Genomic DNA, 20,022 nt, shown 5'->3' on the forward strand with positions numbered 1-20,022 from the left:
CACTTACATCGAATCCTTTGTAACAGGCCTGAAGTGTATTGGTTGATATGGATGTGAATGTGGAGATTGTACATTGAATCTGAGGTGAAAGACAAATCTAATAAACATGCATCTTCTATTAAGCGAAGTGAGGTTTGTTTAAACTGTTTGTATAATTTTTATGGTATATTTCATTTTTAAAATGAATTTAAGTTTTGGAATTATTGTGTGTGTATAAATAGCCTATAATATGGTTATTAAAGGTCCCGTTTTTCGTGCTTTTTTAAAGCTTTGATTGTGTTTACAGTGTGCAATATAATATGTGTTCATGTTTCGCGTGTAAAAAAACAGTATTTTTCACACAATTTACCTATATGTATACCGCTGTTTTCACTGTCATAAAAACGGGCTGTTGACTTCCTTGTTCTATAAAGTCCCTCCTTCAGAAATACGTGACGAGTTCTGATTGGGCCAGCGGTTCCTGTGTTGTGATTCGACAGCAGCTGAGCGTGCGCTGCCCTCCAGGAAACATGATTGGACTAGTTTTGGACTAGTTTTAAGAAGCAAGTGTGCAGGAGCATGTGCTGGAGATGTACTTATAATCACAGGAGCGTCTTTACTGATGAGATGCGCATGAAAATCGCATTCGTTTTTTTGCACAGCCCTAACATCTAGTTAAAAAAGCTAAACAGCGTTGCCCTTTGTGTAATAAGTTACAGAAACTGTTAAACGCACCAACTTAAATAATAAAATACACTTACCGGTTGTGGTCCATAAACAACCCCTTCTCCAGACAAAGAGGGAACTGCTCCATCTTTCAGGAATAATCTTTGTGCGAATCCGGCATTAAACTGATTGAGATTGAGGAAGCTGTCCTCAGTAAAATGTGCTGCACATAGTTTTACATGTGGATTATAATTTTGGGAACCGAGTTAAACATAAATTGTAACCATTAATCTCCAAGTACAGCGTCCCTGGGAAGCCCAAACAAAGGTGATTGGACTCAGAGATGAAAATAACAGCGTTTCGACGACATGGCGACAAACACAAACGCAGCTCTTCCTCTTCTCCGACGGAGCTCAACAAGACCACGCCCCCTGTTTGTGTATTCATGTGGGCGAAGGTTAGTCAAAAAACTGTTTTAGTGACGTCATTACTGCAGGAACTAGAGGGATGTAGTCCAGACGGGTCGTTTTTTGTAGGCGATTACTGTTAAATAAAATATCTCGATTGGCATTGAACTTTGAGCTTTAGAATTTTACAGATATTATTTATACTCTAAATACAACAATACACACTAACTAAAGTTTAAAACATGGGATCACGAAGAACAGGACCTTTAATTAGTTTTTTATTCTTATTTAAGTTTTTTTAGTAGATCAACTTAATGAAATATATATATATATTATTATAAGCAATATGTTGTTATACTTTATTTCAAGGAACAAAAGTTTTATGCATTTTAACAAAAAAAAAAAAATTAATTTGAAGGTTTTAGTCATATGTATGTATGTATGTATGTACTGTATGTATGTATGTGCAGTTTGTATTGATTTTTATTTCAGTTTTAGTTTGTTAGTACATCGAAGTTATATGTAGTTAGTTTTAGCTTTAGTTAACTATAATAACCCTGATTCTGAGAACAATTATGATTTGGACAAACATATGTTGTGCAGTTGGCACTGACCAGGACACACGCTCAGCTCAGAAGCCAAGGACAAGCTAACAAAACAACATTGGCTTGAGCAGCAGAACCAGCAGATGATACTCTGAGCCTCTGCTCTTCCAAGATCCTGCTGAAGCCTCATCAGTCTGCTACACTACACGAGTCATGCCGAGGACGAGCCAGTCATCTCACACCAAACCTTGGCAGTTCTACTGAGCGTGAACTTTTGATTGCACCATCAAGTCCTCTCTCAGTGTTTATTGTGTTTGGAGGAATGTTATCTTTGCAGTGCAGCAGTCAGAAAAGTCCAGCAGATATAATACTAGGATACTACAAGCTGACTGTAGTCAGGAACTGTAAAAACACAGCTTGTAATTCAGTAAAACACTGCATTAAAAACCTCTTAACTGATTAATGGTTAATTTCCCTTACTGTATATTATAAAAATGGGACATTTCATGAAATGTTACAGTAAATACTAACATTTTTTGGAAGTGAAAAAAAAAGTAATTAATTTTATTTATTTTATTAGTTAGTGTTTCATGACAAGCACTATACAAATAAATGTGAATTGTATTGAATTGAAACCTGTAATTTGACATTCCCAGAACTCCCTTTCCCTTTCATTTTATGGCCTTTCACTGAAAAAAATTCACTTCAAAAACACTTCCTCTTAGAATATATGAATATATATTATATAGCGCATTCATTTCTTGTATGACACCATGCACCTTCCATATATTTGTATTCACTTCAGCTTGTAGAAAAGGTCTGTGATGAAACTTTGATTCATCAAATGATGCACATTGCAGTACGGTTAGGGTGTTGTGGGTGGTTGCTTGGCTTTTTTCTTTTTTTTTTTTTATACAGAAGACAGTAATTTCTGCACACTTGAGGCAGCAGAAAAGAAAGAAACACAAGGCCTGTGAATGTCAGCTGTGGCTCTGAGAGTGAGTAGGATCTTCATGCGCTTCATTCTGGAGACTGCAGGATCAGGTGGGTCTTGTTTATCGTTCCAGCTTCTAGAGGAGAGGAGAACAGCAGAGAAAACACAGATGTTACACTCATCAATATACATTGTAAAAATGCACAGAGCTGATGTAAAGAGATGAGCTCCAGCAGACTCATAACATCACAAAAAAAAAATCAAAATTCTGCTCTGAAATAATCAATGACTCAAATACCTGGTTATTTGTTTATTTTTTTGCCTTTGTAATTATGCAATGTCAATTTCATCTGTAAAACATCTGTGGCTCACTATCAGAGCTGGTAAAGAGACCTGTCATGGAGCAGCTGTCTGGAGTTTGATCCTGCTGATGTGCAACAACAACCTGCTTTTTAAATGGTATATAACATTTCATAATAGTACAGTTTTTACTGTATCACTTAAATAAAGCATCGGTGAAAACGTTTAATTAAAACATTTAAAAATCTTGAATTTTACTCTACATTTGAAATACTGATCTATTAAGCATTATTGTTTCTTGATGCCATTAAATATGCATTTTATACAGGGTAGGCCTAGTGTATACACATAATAATAATAAAAAAAACATCAATTAAATGATTCCATTATTTTAGAATATGTTAAAAAGTTTATCATTAACATTTTAACTGACTCTTAAGATTAAGCTGAACTTGCCACGCTATAATATGACCCATTTTTGCATATATTTTTTCTTTACATTTTAGACATTTTGTCTTATTCTCTGGCAACCGGGTTACAAAATTGTTAATGTCTTAAAATAAATAGAAAATAAAAAAGCTTTTTTTTTTTTTTTTTTTACTTTAAGCAAATTGCATTTAAACCACCATTTCGCCAGTCATTTCCTGATAAAGAAAAAGATAGGTGTGTTTAAGAGTTTAAATATGATAGTTTAAATATAATGTGATGGTAAAGCCGTACACGTCGCACTTATGATGTTGATCAGGCAGGCGCGCGATGTCTGGCGCAGTTTCACTTACAGTGAATTGATGTGTGAGGACAGACGGGCTTTAGGACCTGAGTGAAACCAGCCACAGAGAGAGAGAGAGAGAGTGTGTGTTCACTGCGCACGGCTTCATCATCATCATCATCGTCCAGACAGCGCAGACACTCGCAGCGGGTCGCCGAGCGTTTAGAGCCGCTCATGATGCGCAGGATTCGGGCCAACGCCATCCTCATCCTCACCGTGGCCTGGATCCTCGGCACCTTCTATTACCTGTGGCAGGACAGCAAACCTTCCTCATCCTCCTCCTCCTCCTCGTCGTCGTCGGTCTCCCAGCTGAAGAACCACGGGCAGAAAGGGAGGCTGGAGGAGCGCACTCTTCCTCTGATCGTGAGTGATGATGATGATGATGATGATGTTGGGCTGCATGCTGATCACTGCTGCAATGCACTCGTTTATCTGTGCTTCTATGATCGAGCTGATGTATGGAGCCAGTGTGTGTGTGTGTGTGTGTGTGTGTGTGTGTGTGTCAGCATGATGTCAGGTGCATGTAAGAGGCTTTTCCTTAATCCAGCTGCAGGTGTGTGTGTGTGTGTGTGTGTGTGTGTGATCCATGTGTTTCCTTTGTTAGGGTTTAACCTACTCTAAACTGTTCAGGCTATCAATAACATCCCGTGTCCCTTATCAGTAATCCAGCAAAAATGTAATCGGACATTTGCTCTGGATTCACATTGGGATTCAAATTTAAATTTGGATCTAGTTCTTACAGAGTATTTTTATTCTAGATGCCAACATTCCAAAAAAATTGGAACATAGCATTCACTGTATTTAGATTACTGCTCAAACTTAACCCTATCTCTGACATATGAAATAATAGTCAGAATATGTGAGGGAAAACCGTTCAGTTTTATTTAGAAGTACAAACTGAGCAAAAATATGCTAGTTGGTGCAGACGCTGATATTTATGTGACCAAAAAGTAATATGTAATTCTGAGAGCTTGTAAATCTAGATCTTTCTTTATAACAGTACAGCAGATACTTACATAAAATGATAAATCAGTCTTCACTCAGATTCAAAACCTATAGTACAATGCGATGCAATGATGACTGAGAGAACAACAAATAAATGTTCCTCAAAAGCCTGATAATCACATTTGAGACTCACATTTCAACATGATTTTTCTAAAAAATGTAAACCTCAGTTGTAAATGTGCATCTTGAAATATTACTAACAACATGAAAATGTTAATCAGTGAAGATTTGACAGCAAAAAGACACGAGCTGAAAATAGACAGTTACTCTAAAATACCTTTTACTTGATGATAAATGAGTATCAATTAGACGACAGAAGGCTTGAAGTAGATTGTGTGCAACAGATTTAAGAACGTTTTGATCATGTTTATCATTTAGATGCCTTAGAAATTGTAATTAAATATGATACAGTCGGATATAATTAATTAATATAAAATACTACCAAACCTGACTGATGATATATAACTGGTGTTGATATGGTTGAGGAAGCTCTGCTTTATTCTTTTTCAAATTCATAACTCAGGTCATTTAAATTGACAAAGTTAGGCTTATTGAGTCGAATCATTAGGAGTTGTAGATATTTGCAGGCGATCTGAGTCATCTGTGCTCTACGGCTGTTTTCTGTTTGTTGTGCTTCTCACAGTTTGTCTCCACATTCATCAGGTAGAGAGAGAACGCTCTGGTTTTACTCCTCAGACATCTGCTGGCTTCTTAAAAGAATGCGTAATATGCAAAGTTTTGCGATTTGTTTTGAAATGATTCTACACATGCAGAAATATCACAGGATCAATGCATGCATGTGAGCACTAGAAGAAGAAAACAAGAACAGAATGAGATCAAACATCAGGAGAGGCAGTGCTGCGTCCCTGAACTGTGTCCTGAGCTCCATGGCAACAGCACAACCACATCAATATGTGTTTATCAGTGCTCTCGATTCAAACCTGTTATCCTGGAGAAAATATCAAACTTTTGTCTTAACACATGTATTTTCACCACTGGTTGCATAATAATTACAGATCATGGACTGTTTCATTTCCACTACACTGATCTCTGTAATGTCACATTTAGTGAGTGGGATGGCTAAAATATATATTTCTACAGTATATATTTATATTGGCTAATGCAATTTAATTACAGCAAGTGTGATGTACAGGTATGTGCTGAAATTTTATGAAAATGTTTTCACACAATATTTACAAAACAACTTTTTAATTATTCAATATTTGACAAAATAATAATAATAAATAATATTAGTAGTAGTAGCAACTTAAAATATACAGATTACTGAATAAAAAAACAGCATATATTAATATATTTCAAGGTAACACTAAAAATGTATCGTTTAAGAAAAATAATATAATAATAATAATAATCATAGAAGTAGTAGTAGTAATGATAACAATAATTTTATTTTTACATTACAGCAATAACATTAAAATACTACTATGTATGGCTGTTTTCATTTCTTTGTTTTCAAATATTAAACCATCAAAGTTTTATTTTGACTGAAAACTGTGGAAGCCTATTTTTATTTGAAAAGAAAATGAAATAAAAAATAATTGGGTAACACTTTAGAATAGGTAACACCTATTAGTTGCTTATTAGCAAGCATGCATAGCCATGTATTAGTGCTAATTAAGAACATATTAATGAGTTATTCCACCTGACCTTATTCTACCCTAATCTTACCCAATACCTAAACCTAACAACTACCTTACTAACTATTAATAAGCAGCAAATTATGAATTTATTGAGAAAAATGTCGTAGTTATTAGTTAACAAGTGTTACCTATCCTAAATGTTACTTTTTTTTTTTTAATCTCACATTTTAGACTTTTTTTCTTCCAACTCGGAGATCTAGGAATTGTGAGATATAAAGTCAGAATTGCAAGATATAGCATTCTTTTCTATTCCATGGCAGAAGCGAGCTTCCATACTATAGTCAGTGAATAGTGGATTACTGTAAAGCCTGCAGTTTTAAGACAGAGAACATCTGGAAGGTGATTGGCCTGACATCTGAGGCGTGTGTGGTGAAAGCACAAGTTTGTAACCGACTCTAGAAAGCGCTAACACTACCATCAGTGAATGCTGATCACCTTAAAATGCTCAACTATTAGAGCCTTGCAGTCACATTACTAATAAGCATTCAGCAGTGCTGGTCTTGTCCTCATAGGCATTAGCTGACCGCTGTGAACTGATAGTGATTCTCTACTAATCCTGCAATCCATTAGCCTGCTTTGAAATCTGATCTGCCCTTGTATTTCGTGCCTCTGCCTGTAAAACAAGATGAAATGATTGTCCACTCTGCCCGTTCACTCTATCAATGACAGACATGCATTTACAAGTCCTGAAAGAAAAGGATAGCCTATGTGGATAAATTAAATAAATTGGGGTGCTTTATCACAGCAGTAATTCAGGCTTTTTATGGCCAGTGTCTCTGGAGTATCGTTGCACAGCACATTTATTTATTTGCTCTGAGCTAATGGCAGATCCTGTCTGTACTGAGGCATGTTCGCAGAGCATCAGTCTCCGCTAATGTTCTTTTATAAGGGGAACAAACACTGAAATATCAGTGCAAGCATCTCTCTCTCTCATGCTCTGTTTGGATCTGTTTAGGAAGAGTTATTTGATCAGTGGATTTATTCGATGTGCCTTTTAGGCAAAGCGGAGTGAGCAACATTTGCACATTTTTCCCAGCATCGTCTGCATGGTGCTCCCAAGCACAAACTGATTATGTTAGTGCTGTTCTGCTAATGGCCTGGTTTGATTTTGTTGTACTTGTCCATTTGATGCGTGTAAACAGCCAGCCGCTTGGACACACACAACACAAACCAGATGCCTCATATCAGGGATAACTCGACTGAGGGCTTGATCGCTTCTTGTGTTGTTATACAATAAATCAAATTAGTGAGCATATTAACGTCTTTGTACAAATGATCTACAAAATCAAGCTTTCTGTAAGTAAAACTAAAACCATTTTCCCCCCAAAATTTCTCAAAATAACTTTAAGTGAAATAAAATAAATGATGACATATATATATATATATATATATATATATATATATATATTTAGGGATGTCCAGATCCGATCACATGATCGGAAATCGGGCCCGATCGCGTGGTTTCAGACTCGATCGGAATCGGACGTTACCTCCCGATCAGGACTCGGATATATATATATATATATATATATATATATATATATATATATATATATATATATATTCTCATTAATTTTTAACACATCTTTTGTTATGCGGTGGCACAGAGTTAGACCCTTTTGACTCCACACAGAAACAGCAACGCGTGCGGCATGACATCACTTTGTTTTCAAGAGCTGGTGTAAATAAATATAGATTCAAACTCAAAGAGACATGATAGTTTGCGCATGACCTGATATTTCATTCGGACTCAGGATACAGCGAGATGAACATCACAGAGCGCTAAACTCTCATGCAGTGTGTGTTTCATTTATACTCGAAGCCGGAGCGCGCTCTCGCGCTGATATCAGGATATTCCTAATATGGACAAAAGCGTCCAGCTATGCTGTGGTGCTCACAGGAAAACAGAAACTTATGCAAACACGAAGACATTAATATACGATCACGATAATAAATTGTTCTTCCAGTCATCTCTAGCAGGTGATAAATAAAGTATGAACAATGCAGTGCTGATTGACATAGTATTTATTACAGTATAGAAACTATTCTGCATTATGTGATAAACAGTGTTTGAAGTATATAAACAAATCATTATTATTTGTTATTGTCCAGCATTTATAGATTTCTAAGCCAATTAAAAGCTAGAAATTAGAGAAAAAATAAAGTTGCCTATACTACCAGTCAGAAGTTTTTGAACAGTAAGCTTGTTAAGGTTTTTTTTTTTTTAAGAAGTCCCTTCTATTCACCAAGCCTGCATTTATTTGATCCAAAGTACAGCAAAACAGTAAGATTTTGAAATATTTTTACTAGCCTATTTAAAATAGCTGTTTTATATTTGAATATATTTCAAAATGTAATTTATTGAAGATCCTGGATCTGTTTTTTCGTTCTTCTTTATTCTTTTTTTATGTATTATAGAAGTATCGGACCGGGACTCGGTATCGGCAGATACTCAAAATCAAATGACTCGGACTCGGACTCGAGGACAAAAAAACCTGATCGGGACATCCCTAATATATATATATATATATATATATATATATATATATATATATATATATATATATATATATATATATATATATAAACTCATTTTATTTCAACTAGTTGTCAATGCAAAAATCCTCATTTTAATTTAGTTGTGTGAATGTGAATTTGAAAATATTCAGTTTTATCATAAAATTCAGTTTGATTAAAAAAGAAGGCAAACAGTTGTCACTGAATGATTATGTGGTATTTGAGAGGAAACCATATCATTTGCAGGATACGTGATGTATCTCCTCCAGACTCAATGCACAAAGAACAAAACAAATGTTTCAGAAAAATGTTCTAGTTGCTGTTCATCAGCCTGAATAACAGATAGACTGTGTGCTGTGCATCTGTTGGCTTCCACCGCAGATGTGTTCTGTCATAGCCAGTGGCATGTGCATCTCATTAGCCCCGTTCAGAGCTGCTGATGGAATTAAACATGAGAACATGAGATTGAGGACACATTTAGAGCAGCCTGCAGCTTCATAGCAAGGAGATGGCTTTCACACCTGAGGAATGTGTGGGAAAAGCATAAGCTAGCAGCTTCAGCAAATGAAACTAAAGCACATGTCACTGACCATGTCACAGTCTGGAGTGGAGTATGTGGAGACAAAAACTCACTGATATGTGACTTTATTGCATCTGTTTTAGGGTGATTGCAATTTAAATGAAAGCTTGTTTGCACCACTGAATAAAAATGCACAATTGTTTCTTTTTTTTCTTTTTTGCCATTGCAAAACATCCCACAATTCTGAGAAAAAAAATCCGAATTGCAAGATAAAAGTTGCAATTATCAACAAGCTTCCATTGAATTGAACAAGTAGGGCAATTTGGCAAACATAATAATAATAATAACGATCATCATCATCATTATTATTAGTCTGCAATTCGTTTTAATAATACTAATTATTATTTTTTAGTATTATTTAAATAAATTGCAGCCTTTTTGATTTATTAATTGCTCTAAGCCATATTGCTTTTCTAATAATAATAATAAATATTATTGTTCAATAAAAATGAAGCCACTAAGCCAAATCTCAATTTCAGTTTTAGATTAGATTAGATTAGATTCAACTTTATTGTCACTGCACATGTAAGGTACAAGGTAACGAAATGCAGTTAGCATCTAACCAGAAGTGCAATAATCAGTAAGTACAGGGTTTACAATATGTACAATAACTATACAGATACATATTATGTACATAATTTGTAGATTATAAATACTATCAGCATGATATACAGATAGGTGTACTATGAACATACTATACAGATGGATTATGTAAAAGTGTATATACACTATAGGAAGAAACTATGAACATCATTTACACCTCCTCCCTGTAGGCAGTCTCATCGTTGTCTCTGATGAAGCCAATCACTGTGGTGTCATCTGCAAACTTAATGATGGAGTTGGATCCATGCACAGGCTTGCAGTCGTGGGTGTAGAGGGAGTAGAGGAATGGGCTCAGCACACAGCCCTGTGGTACGCCGGTGTTGAGTTTGATGGTGGTTTTATGCAGTCCTAAATCTGTCAAATGAATGTAATTAATGCTGAAGTGGAAAAACCATTGCAGACGTAAGAATTTAGCAAATGTCAATAAATACAGATGCGTTCTCAACTGTGCATACTGGTGCCTTTTCTGCACTTTCCGAAGTGAAGTCACAGCAGGTGTCTGAACAGAGGTTTGGATAGAGCAGGTTATACTCCGAGTGCATTATATAGCATCCGCTGCCCTTTCTGAGAGTGTTTATGGAGTGTAGAGGGATTTCCACTTCTGTTTCTGCCTCTCTCTCTCAGGATATGAATGCTTTACACTGTATCTCCGGCTCACAGCTTGAGTCTCTTCTTCTTTGAGCTCCATTTTTGTTGAACTTAAAAAACAATTCTTAAAAGAAATGCAATCATGATTCTACACGGAAATAATATCACACATTCTCTACCTGAGCATCATACATAATACAGTATATGACTCATTAAAATGGATTGGAAACAAACACTGGTTAAACTATTCATTGTCTTATTTGGAAAGAATGTAAAAAAAAAAACAACTTTGTGGCTTTTAAGACTCAAAGTTTACTTTTGCATCATCCATAGAGAACTCAGTTTCTCCGTTTTTCAGCAATGTCAGAAAATCTTTCAGCAGTTGTTTTTGGTTGTTGTGTTTTTGAATAAATTATTAGACTGTTGCAGCATTGAAAATAAGTGTTCAACTAATTTTAAACAAAATATATGTAGGCCAAACTGATGCCTAATACAAAGTACAAAGGGATATTTTTGCAACACAAAGTTAATAATTTTAGTACATTTTACAAATGAAATGCTATGTGATATGTACATTTAGAAAATGTAGGAGGTTTTTATTTTACTAATAGCACACCACTAATCAACAAATTGCATGATTTGATCATTACAACAAATGGTGCAGTCAGGTTATCTGCTGAGTTTACTACTTCATTACTACTTGTTTTAATACTTTAAAACTTTTCTTTTCTTTTCTTTTCTTTTCTTCACCCCAAATGAAAGTCAGCCAGTCATTATTTTCTCACCCTTGCGATGTTATAATGCCACCTGGGAACAGTGACCAGCTTCAGAAAGAGTGCAAGCTGAATAAAAAGACTGAATTTTCATTTTTAGGTAAACTGTCTCTTTCAGAATTACAATGAACAATGAACTAACAATGAACAATGTTTATTTTCCATTTTAAAAAAAGTATAGATTATAATGACTATTATTTCATATGTCAGTCTTAACAGGGTTAATAATATGGTAGTACAGTTATGTTTTATTATAGTATAATATTTCATCTCAGTGAGGACTCTGCAAGTGAGACATTTATTTAACAGCATCACCAGTGGATAATCCAGTGTGTGTGTGTGTGTGTGTGTGTGTGTGTGTGTGTGTCAGGTGACTCATGCTCCAAAGCTGGAGCAGCAGAGTCAGCTCTTGGGCCAGTTTGATGAAAAGGCTTTTCTATCCAGTAAGCAGCTGAAGACAGGTGAGGATCCGTACAGAGAGCATGCCTTCAACCTGCAGGAGAGCGACCGGCTCGGCAGCGAACGCGCCATCAGAGACACACGCCACTATCGGTAACATGTTGCCATTTTTTACATATTTGGGCTAATTTAATTGAGCATTCGGCTACCAATAGGAGTGTAGTACTCTAAACTCTGTTTAACACATTTTACCATGTGCAAATCAATTCCTTATGGCTGTGTGGTGAGCTACAGTAGATTTAATATTGACAATGAAAGCCATGATTCACTCTGTGTGTTTGCTGCATTCACAGATGTGCCTCCATGACCTTTGACCCTGACCTGCCGCCCACCAGCATCATCATCACTTTTCACAATGAGGCACGCTCCACCCTGCTGCGCACTATTAAAAGGTGACAGCCCACACTGCACTGAAATCACAGAGCTGTGAGATCGGGTTTGACACAAAACAATGTATCTAGGTAGATTCAGTGATAGGGCTGCAACACAATCTTCAAAATAATCGATTAATCTAAGGATTATTTAATAACAAGATATATTAGTATACATGGCTGTCTGAAATACTCAATCTGACTGGTCGGTCGTGACATTCTGAGGGACGTTATGTAACAGATAATGCACATCCAGCCAGCTGTTATTGCAGAATAACCCCCTGACGGAGTGATCAGGATCTTGTATCGCCCTGAAGGGGGTTATTCTTCAATAACAAATGTCTGGATATGCATTATCCCGCTTATTACACAGCTACCTGCCACATAAGTGGATAATTAGTCCTGAAATACTGATTTTGAGTTGAAATATTTGAATGCAAAGCTAACGTGAAAACAGCAGCTGTGAGGAAGCTGCAAGTTCAAACTAGACAGACATTGAAGAAATACGGTGCAGACAGAGCCGATCTCCCCATACACAAAATACGCAAGCTGCATTGGGCCCCTGAAACACCAGGGGACACGTGCTCTCAAAGCTGATTTAATTTTAGTTTCTTATATTTTTTCTGTACCACACGTTATCATATTAGCTTTATCATAGTGCATTTCTCTTTTTTTATCCTGTTGTTTTTGTTTTAGTGTACTGATGAGAAGCCCACCTCACTTGATACAGGAAATTATCCTTGTGGATGACTTTAGCTCCAACCGTAAGTAGAGCATCATTTCATTTCAACACACACACACACACACACAAACTTGAAAGTAGTGAATGATGATAAAGTTTCCTGTGAATATATGTGCTCATATTTGAACTTTGAGGATACTTTAGCTGTGGAGCTCTTTGTAATATATTTCTCATTCTCTGTACATCACTGAGCCCTGCTGTTGCCATGATGAGGAAACAAACGGCACAATCAGACGTGTAGCTCTGCTGTTATTGATGTTGTGGAGCATTAAAGAGAGACAGGATTTTTCCCTTTACAGAGATCATGTGTTGAGTTCAAGCGGTGCTTTATGCTCTCCTCTTTTTGGAATGAGGAACACATGCACCTCACAAAACACACACACACACACATATTGACAATGAGATAAGACCGCTCTGCTGTTGCCAAAGATGCTTCAAGTGTTCAAGTCTCATTAATATCAGGATTCTGAACTAAAACACTGGAAGACCTTTCGTGAGCCAGTTCAATTCTGGTTAGATTTGCTCATCTACAATACATTGTTATTATCACATGCTGTTTTATAATGTACTACAAAACACTGAAATGCAATTAACATCTGCTGCTATTTGCACTAAGCCATTCTTTATACTAAAAGGTTTGGAGGGCTGTTAAGGATCATGAGTAGGTGTCCCTTATTTTGCCTCGCTGAAGGTGGCAACCCTATAAACTGTCAAACAGAGATTTGAATCTGAGGCGGAAGGAAGTAGTTGTGCACAAAAGGGTTTTTAAAGACACTCTGTCACTCTGACACACTGTCAAACTGGTGTATAAACACAATATCACTCTCGTAGATGTGAGATATGGCTTTATATTGAGATATTGGCACACTGTGATTACCTAATTATATATATATATATATATATATATATATATATAAAAGCACTTGATGAGCTCTTTCTACTGACAAAAGGACACAATTGAATTCAATTCAATTTGGAGCCAAAACACTTAACACTGACCAAACTAAGCCAATTGGTGTCAAAAACTGCATTTGTGTCTGTGTATGACACTGTGTATCTTCTGTATATTACTATTTGTCAGGTGTCGCTGAAATGAAGGACCCAGATGCAGTAGAAATGCAACAAGAGTTTGGGCAGAAAAAAATAGAAACTGAAAAAAAATACAAAACTATAACTGATGAATCAAAACAAGAAACGCGTAAAAAGCATCAACAACAAAACACACTGGCAAAGACAAAGAGAAACCATGAGATTTAAATAGGGAAAAAATAAATGAGGACATGACAAACAGCTGAGAACGCATACACAACCGCGCTGATTGCAAAGCACAATCAGCTGAATGCGGATGGCACGCGCAAGTGAAAAACAAAACAATCAACACGTGCACAACCACGCCGATGGCAAAATGTGAACAGCTGATCTTGGCCGGCACGTGCAAACAGAAACAAAAAAAGGCTCCTCCAGGAGAAAGAGACAGATCAAACCTGAGCCCTGACAACTATTACCTCAAAATATGGAAAAGATTCATCATGTGGCTTGATGGTCAGTACATTTTTAAAGGATTTGGTTTTGTTTCTGTAAATTACAACAGTTTTAAATGGTAAGATTTACAAGTTGTTTACTTTTTTACTGAATAACAGATACCAGTTTTACTTAGTAAAAACAGATGGGTTTGTTTAACAGTGTATGGCTAAAAATGTAATGAATTATTAAATTGTTAAACTTTTATTAATTCAGTTGTTTAGACATCCTTTTTGATTATTATATTTTAATCAAGCCATTTAAACAGAACTGAGAAACTTTCAGACAGAAAACACTGGCAACCTCAAAAGCAACAGACAGAGTAATCTTAGCAACCGCACAGCCACATCCTGGCATCCAGCCACATGACCCAGCACTGAGGAGTTGGACCGACTGAAGCAGAAAACCGATCGTGATGCTGGAGATCCCTTTGTAATTAATACTGAATACACATTTCACACATTCCATTTCCTCCTTTCGAAACAAATCACAACAACAGTCCACACACACACACACACACACACACACACACACACACACACGTTTGTGAGACACATGCTAGCTGACAGCACAGTGTGAAACACGCTGACATCTGCCATGAGAGAGAGTGTGACTTGACTTTTGTCCTGACGCTAATCTGTGCTTTATCCTCCCCTTCACCATCTGCGATGCTTCCTCTGCGCCTTCATTCTCCAGTTCTCCAACACACACACACACACACACACACACACACACACACACATTCTATATTCTCATATCAAAAGAACCGCCCATATATGGATTGCAATTGCGCTTCTGATTCAACATAATTCTCTTTCCTTAATGTTTTCCTTAAGTTTTCCTTTCTACCTGACTTAACACATACTGTAAACATTTGTTTTGTTGTTTATGTTCAGAGCTAGGTTATTATTGAGAACTAAAATAAATAAAACTAAACCTGTGAAAAATAATGTATTTTTTATTATTAGAAATTCTTTGTTACTTTAAATAAAATAAACATTAACTGAAATCAAATAAGATATAAAAAAGTAAGTTGCCAAGGAGTCGTTTCTCATTTTCATTTAAAGTTTAAGTACTAAAATATCTAAAACTAAATAGAATAAAACTACTAAATAAAAGTGAAAACACAGTATAAAAATGAATGAGAATTATAACAAAATCTGTAATAGTTACACTTCAATAACTTTTTGTCTTGAATAAAACCAGTTATTTTAGATTTTACTTTTTTTCCAGGAGGAAATAGAGCTAATCTATACTGATTGGGTGGGACGTGTTAATCAAAAATATAACTGTTTTCAACATTGATAATAATCAGAAATATTTCTCGAACAGCAAATCATCATATTATTCTGATTTCTGAAGATCATGTGACACTGAAGACTGGAGGAATGATGCTGGAAAAACAGCTGGAAATATATTACCATTGACTTTTTTTATGTAATAATATTTCAGAATATTACTGTGATTCTGTTATTGTTATTGTGTTATTGAGTTGTGTGTTTCTGTCTGTCTGTTGTTTATAATCATTTTCAGTTCAAGCTGCAAACTCAGCTAAAGCATCATTTGTGCTCTGCTGCTGAACCGTGTCCGTCCCACATCAGCAGGAGAATACAGATGTTCAATAACCATCAGTGCAGGAGAACATAATGAAAATCATTTAATTAAAAATTGAACCATATCTGTTTCTGAATTCCTGGCTCGTCAGAGGTTTTACTTCTCTCTGCGGTTCCTCTATAGAGCTCTAGATTTACCTGATTTGTCAGCGTGATCCAGCTGTAATTAATCCTTCCTCCTCAAAGGTCAACCGCTGACACGCTTCCGTTGTGTGTGTGTGTGTGTGTGTGTGTGTGTGTGCTTGTTTCATTCATGGACTGTTTAAGTGTACCTTGTGTGTTCCAGTCTAACTGTCCTATTAAAATGATCATGTTGACATGTTTATATGCACATTTGTGCTGCACACTATTTCATTTGTGGGAAATCTGATGTTCTCTCTCTCTCTCTCTCTCTCTCTCTCTTTCTCTCTCTCTCTCTCTCTCTCTCTCCTTTCTTTGTTTGTCTCTCTGTAGCTGAAGACTGTCGACTGCTCTCTCAGATCCCGAAGGTGCGCTGCCTGAGAAACGAGCGCCGGGAAGGTATGTGTGATTTCTGAAGATCATGTGACACTGAAGACTGGAGGAATGATGCTGAAAATTCAGCTGCACATCACAGAAATAAATTAATTTAATGTAATTTTTCTTCAAATTGATGAAGAAAAAAAATCTTCAACTTCATTTTAATTAAAAAAAACATGTTGCACATGCTATAATGACTAAGGCTGCCCTCGACTAAGGATTTTTCTGGTCAACTAGTAGTCATTCATTTTAAGCACTAAGGCCCGATATACTTCAAACAAAGTTTGTTTTTATTCTTTGTTTGGGGACAAAAAGGAAGTTTGAAAAGGCTGAGTGATGGTATAATGTTTATGAACTTTCCAACACCCCACGCTGCTAGAGGTGGGTGTAGATTAATGTAAATGTGTCGCGAGGCTCGCGCGTATTCCCTAAAAACAACAACGATGAATTGAAGAAGTGTAGGCAATCTGTGAGACGGTCACCAATGGTCAGAATATTATAGACAAAAGAATAATGATTAACAGCAGTTCAGAGTCAAGTATCATGTTTGCAATACAAAAGAACCATAATCAGTCCTTTCTGGGAAGTGTGAATGGCTCATAGTCTAAACATTTTAGCATGATATTTATTGGAGTCAGTTTAGTGCTCATTTATTTTATTAAACTGGATACATTGTTACACTTTTTTTTATAATTTTTGTTTCTTTTTTTGTGGTTTCATTATTTACTTTCGATAAAAACAAATGATTTTTATTACATATTCGTTTGCCATTTCATTTATTGTAGGCCTATACAATCTAAATTTGCTTATTGTAAGAACAACAGCACCAGCAGCAGTATGGTGTAACATTTATTTGAAACACATGTATTTGGTCCTTGCTACGTTATATCTTTACTCTTTCCTTTCCTTTTATTTAATGGCTTTGGAAAACTTGTCTCGGATGTTTCTCTTCGTCGCTTTTTGCATAGCTCTGGGTTGAACTTTCTTTGGTGTGGACACTCCAGTGTATTCAGGAGATGTTTTTCTTTGCTCGGACCTCCATGGAATGAGAGATGAAAACTGAACAATATATTGATTTATTACTAAGGCATAGTTGAAAATTATATTTATAATATAAGTTGGTACAATGTCAGAATACATTTTCTTATTTTATAGATAATGTGAATTCATATACTTTATGAAATATCTTAAAATGTCCTTTCTGAAAAGTAGGCCGAAGTAGATGCTCATTACAGAAATATTTCAAAATATATTGCTGTATGGCCTACATATGGTTTATAAATAAGATACATGTACTTTAAAATAACTAAAACTGTATAATTTTACTATGTTCTTACACAAAGTAAACATAAAATATGCTTTAAGTAAGAGCAAAATAAGTGTGTTTTCTGTAAATACTCTAAAAAGTATGCTTGTGTTTACACATAATTCTTGCAAGCATAAGTAAACATATATTTATTACCAAAGTACTTCTAGGCTACTTTTTAAAAATAAATTAAAATCCAATTCATTACATTTTAAACACACTTCAAGTAAGCATGTTAGGAGTACAATCGTACAATAAATATACTATCTAAATTTCAAGTACAGTATATTTTTAATACATTAATGTGTACTTTTTCACCTGGGTTAACATCAGAAACAAGCCTCAGCTGATAAGCTTCATCTATGTACTCAGTGAATGTATTATTTAGTGTTGTCATAATTATTTTGTAATGAACATATGTTGGTGTTGATCAGGTCTGATCCGGTCTCGTGTCAGAGGGGCGTCCGCAGCTTCTGCCTCCATTCTTACCTTCCTGGACAGTCATTGTGAGGTCAACACAGACTGGCTGCAACCCATGATCCAGAGAGTCAAAGAGGTGCATCTGCTGGCGTCTCTGTCGGACATACTAACACAACACATGTCATCATGAACACACCTCTGGTGGTGCAAAACCTCTTGCTTTTGGTCAAAATATGACCACCCCATATCAAAAGAGTTCCAATACACAACAATTTATTTATATCATTTAGGTAAAATATGATTAGGCTATTTATCTACAATGTCTCAAAACATACAGATAAATCTAAAATGACAAAATATTTACAAATTATCAAATATTAAGCATAGAAGTAGTTCTGGCTGGTCATAATAGTCAAGCTCACATCAGCTGACTCTCAGCCGATCCTCATCTACCTATAGGGAAACAACGCTTATCACAGCACAATAGCTAATTACCCTCCTCCATCCCCAGCTCCTCCTCTCGTTCAGTTAGGATTCGGCCTTCTGATTCCCCTTTGAATCAGACTCATTTCTAAAATGTGTACATTAAATAATTGAACTTTAATGATATCTCCAATACATTTATGTTGGTTCTGCTCTGTTTATCCTATGGGGGTTATCGCTGCTCTCCCTGCTCAGGCTGCATGAATGCTTAGGGAGTTCTTGCCCAGAACAGAACCATAAACCAATCCAAACTGTATGCTAATTGTTAATCATCTGTGATGATAGTGGTCCTGACAGAAATATATTCTAACTCTCCCAGAGTGGTATTATTTAATAATAGCTTATCTAGATCAGTGCTTCTAATGACAGAGTAAGACAACAAATACAAAACAATGCTAGATAAAAATAAAATGACAAAAACAAAACTAACTTAATAATCATGCATAGTTGGAGAAGCAAAATTAAATTTGTTTTGGATTTATGAACCTTTTTTATGTAAAGGGAATCAAAGGATACAATGCCTGAAGAAAAAAAAAAAAAAAAAAAAAAAAAAAAAAAACCTTGTTACGTTCTGTTCTATTCAGCTGACTTCCTATGCATTTCAGGATACATTTTTGTAATGCTTACAGAACCTGAATGATGTGTCACACAGAAAAAAAAATAATACAAATAAATAAATAAATAAAAACCAGCAGGGTTTTAGTGACCCTGCATAGTTACAATTAAATTGACAGTACTGGACGGCATACTACCTATTTTGACATTACTAATTCTCAGAGTCCAAAATTTCTTTCCATTTACTCCATAGAATAGCCCCCTTTTGCTTTTTTAATATTTAAGAAAATGTAAGGGTTTCAATCTTACATATTTCAATTACAATTGCTTTCCAGTCTTCTAGGGTGGGTGGAATCAGTTTGAGCCATTTACGAGTAATAGCCTTTTTTGTTGCAACCTGGAATATTCTCCATAAATATCTATCATTTGTTTCACGCAAATACAGATTTACCAAATATAACACATAAAACTGAAATTGGATATTAATCTTCAATATGGCCTCTAATGTCCTGTGTAAGTTTTTCCAAAACAAGTGGATAACTGGACATGTCCAGAATATATGGTGATGGTTTGCTACTTCAGAATTACAGTGTATCCAACTTCCAGATCCTATTTCACTATGACACAGGGGACATAAAAAAATCAAATTAAATTTTTTCCTTGCAAAAAATCTCCACTGGTGTGAGCCGGTTTGTTTGGTTTTAATCTAGCAATCTCTTTTAGCAGT

The 20,022-nt window shown here is 35.7% G+C and overlaps 1 protein-coding gene across 1 annotated transcript in view; it reads left to right on the forward strand.

The window, feature by feature from the left end:
• Positions 1–3,677: 3,677 nt before the first annotated feature.
• LOC132111821 (polypeptide N-acetylgalactosaminyltransferase 16-like) overlaps positions 3,678–20,022 on the forward strand; it is a 49,202-nt gene continuing 32,857 nt past the window's right edge. The window contains exons 1-6 of the mRNA XM_059519434.1: positions 3,678–3,963; positions 11,698–11,879; positions 12,080–12,178; positions 12,854–12,921; positions 16,487–16,552; positions 18,272–18,393. Of these exons, the coding sequence (XP_059375417.1) occupies positions 3,775–3,963; positions 11,698–11,879; positions 12,080–12,178; positions 12,854–12,921; positions 16,487–16,552; positions 18,272–18,393 (726 nt within the window). The 5' untranslated portion in view covers positions 3,678–3,774. The remainder of the gene's footprint in view (positions 3,964–11,697; positions 11,880–12,079; positions 12,179–12,853; positions 12,922–16,486; positions 16,553–18,271; positions 18,394–20,022) is intronic.

The sequence above is a fragment of the Carassius carassius genome, chromosome 31, assembly GCF_963082965.1.
Source record: "Carassius carassius chromosome 31, fCarCar2.1, whole genome shotgun sequence".
Lineage (NCBI taxonomy): Eukaryota > Metazoa > Chordata > Actinopteri > Cypriniformes > Cyprinidae > Carassius > Carassius carassius.